This window comes from Triticum aestivum, chromosome 7D (genome assembly GCF_018294505.1).
Source record: "Triticum aestivum cultivar Chinese Spring chromosome 7D, IWGSC CS RefSeq v2.1, whole genome shotgun sequence".
NCBI lineage: Eukaryota > Viridiplantae > Streptophyta > Magnoliopsida > Poales > Poaceae > Triticum > Triticum aestivum.
In genome coordinates, this window is record NC_057814.1 from 179,928,270 (window position 1) to 179,930,101 (window position 1,832).

The 1,832-nt window shown below is 46.5% G+C and overlaps 1 protein-coding gene across 1 annotated transcript in view; it reads left to right on the forward strand.

The window, feature by feature from the left end:
* Positions 1 to 279: 279 nt before the first annotated feature.
* The window catches only part of LOC123165937 (protein NOI4), a gene marked incomplete at its 5' end in the record, with an annotated part of 2,831 nt that continues 1,278 nt past the window's right edge, over positions 280 to 1,832 (forward strand). The window contains 1 exon segment of the mRNA XM_044583699.1: positions 280 to 353. Coding sequence (XP_044439634.1) covers positions 348 to 353 — 6 coding nt within the window.

A 1,832-nucleotide genomic window follows, 5' to 3' on the forward strand; every position in this document is an offset into this window, starting at 1 on the left:
GGTAACCCCGCACCCGCCGACACGCGGGCCCCGCCGGCCGCGCGGCTCACATGCGTGCGCGTCCCCCGTACAAAGCGAGCCAGCCACTGCCGCTGCCGCTGCTGCTCGGGGGAGAAAAAATATCTTTTTTTACGGGGCCGCGGGGTGCGTTTCCCCCGTCTCGAGGTATAAATCCGTCAATCGGCTGCTGCTCCTTTTCCACTTCGATTCGCCGTCTCCTCCTCCTCCCTTCCCCTCCGTCTCGCTCCTCGCCCTTATCCCCGTCCCTTTCCCCTCCCTTCCTCCCACCCGCAGCCGACGAAACTTTCCCCAAGCCCCTCGGTGGATCGGACCGCCGCGCTCAATCCATGTCGGTAAGCGATGATGCTCCCCGCGCGCTCCCTGCTGTTTTTTTTCGCCGATTTCCGGCGCTGTTTCCTGCCTAGATCGAGGCCGAGGCCGGCGAAACGTCGCCGTCTGTAGTTTTTTCATCGGTTACTATTGGTTTGCTGATTGGGAGAACCGGTGTGGAGCACGGGGGGATGGGAACCAGATGCTCGGTAGAAGAGTGATCCTTGGCTGGCTTGGAACCTTAGGCGTAGAGCGGAAATTCGTTCCGACTTTTTCCTCAAACCGAATTGCTGAGCGTTGGTTTTATATTCGATTTATTTATGTGTATGTATTGATGAAGGCTCTGGAAGGGTCGCCTCCCAGCCCAAACGTTCGTGATTATTTAGTTAATTGATCATTTCTGCAACCATTTGGAGACTCTTGTTTGATTGAACACGCAACATTTCTGCGGACCTACCTTTCGGTAGTTATTCGGCTTTTGTACAAGTCCCGGGCGAACCAGGATGACTTGAATAGAGTTTCGTAATCTTGGATGGCTGTGAACTTGTAAGGGGTAAGGTCCATTTCTTTTGGTAGGTTGGTCAATATCTAGGCACATCTAGGATGCTGTGGACTTGTAAGTATGGAGGTTCATTTTGTTTCCTCGGTTGGTCAGTATCCAGGCATTCATGGCGTCTAGCTGATCAAACATTTTTAGACACACAAAGTTTCTAAAGCAAAAGCATAACCATTTAATGACTCTGCTTTGGTCCATCGATTGTTTGTTCGGTGGCTATTGAAGTTTCGTGCTAATCAATATAACTGAAAATTGTTAGCACTGGTATGTAAAAATGTATGCTTATCACAAATAAGTAAATTAAAGTTTGCTAGCAGCATGATACCAGGTGAGAATGCTATCATTATGTGATTACAGATTTACCCTGGATACTGTAGTATAGACCAGAGCTAAAATTTATGCATCAATGGAATATCAGATTATGCATAAGGGCAGCACTTATAGGCTCCTGTTTTCTTCTTAGGAGGCTAAGTGTTATGGTCTGGGTTCTGAATATACCTGTGTTTATAACAAAAATCTCCTCCGGGTGCATCCAGCAATCAGCTAGGTGTTTATTATTTATCAGACATATCTAGGCTATGATCCCTGCTCCTGTCCCATAGGTTTTTAAGTGAAATGTGCCAATACCTTTCAGCGCAGATGATGCATGCCTGCTGAAATTAACTTGTCATACCCTGATCAAGTAGTCAGTAAATGAATCAAATTCTAATTGTAGTGCTTGGACCATGTTACAGTATCAATCATTTCCTAATTCCTATTGTTAGCCAAGTGTTTACAGGTGTCATCTTCAATAACAGGTTGCCAGTGTGACTGTGTAGTACCAGTTTCTTCTTGAAAACCATCCCACATCATTCACCAATTCTTTATTGCACTTCAGTCAAGGGGAAATAACTTCTAGTCATGCAAGTTCATGTTTGGCGGGCTGAATTCATGATTTCTTATTTAT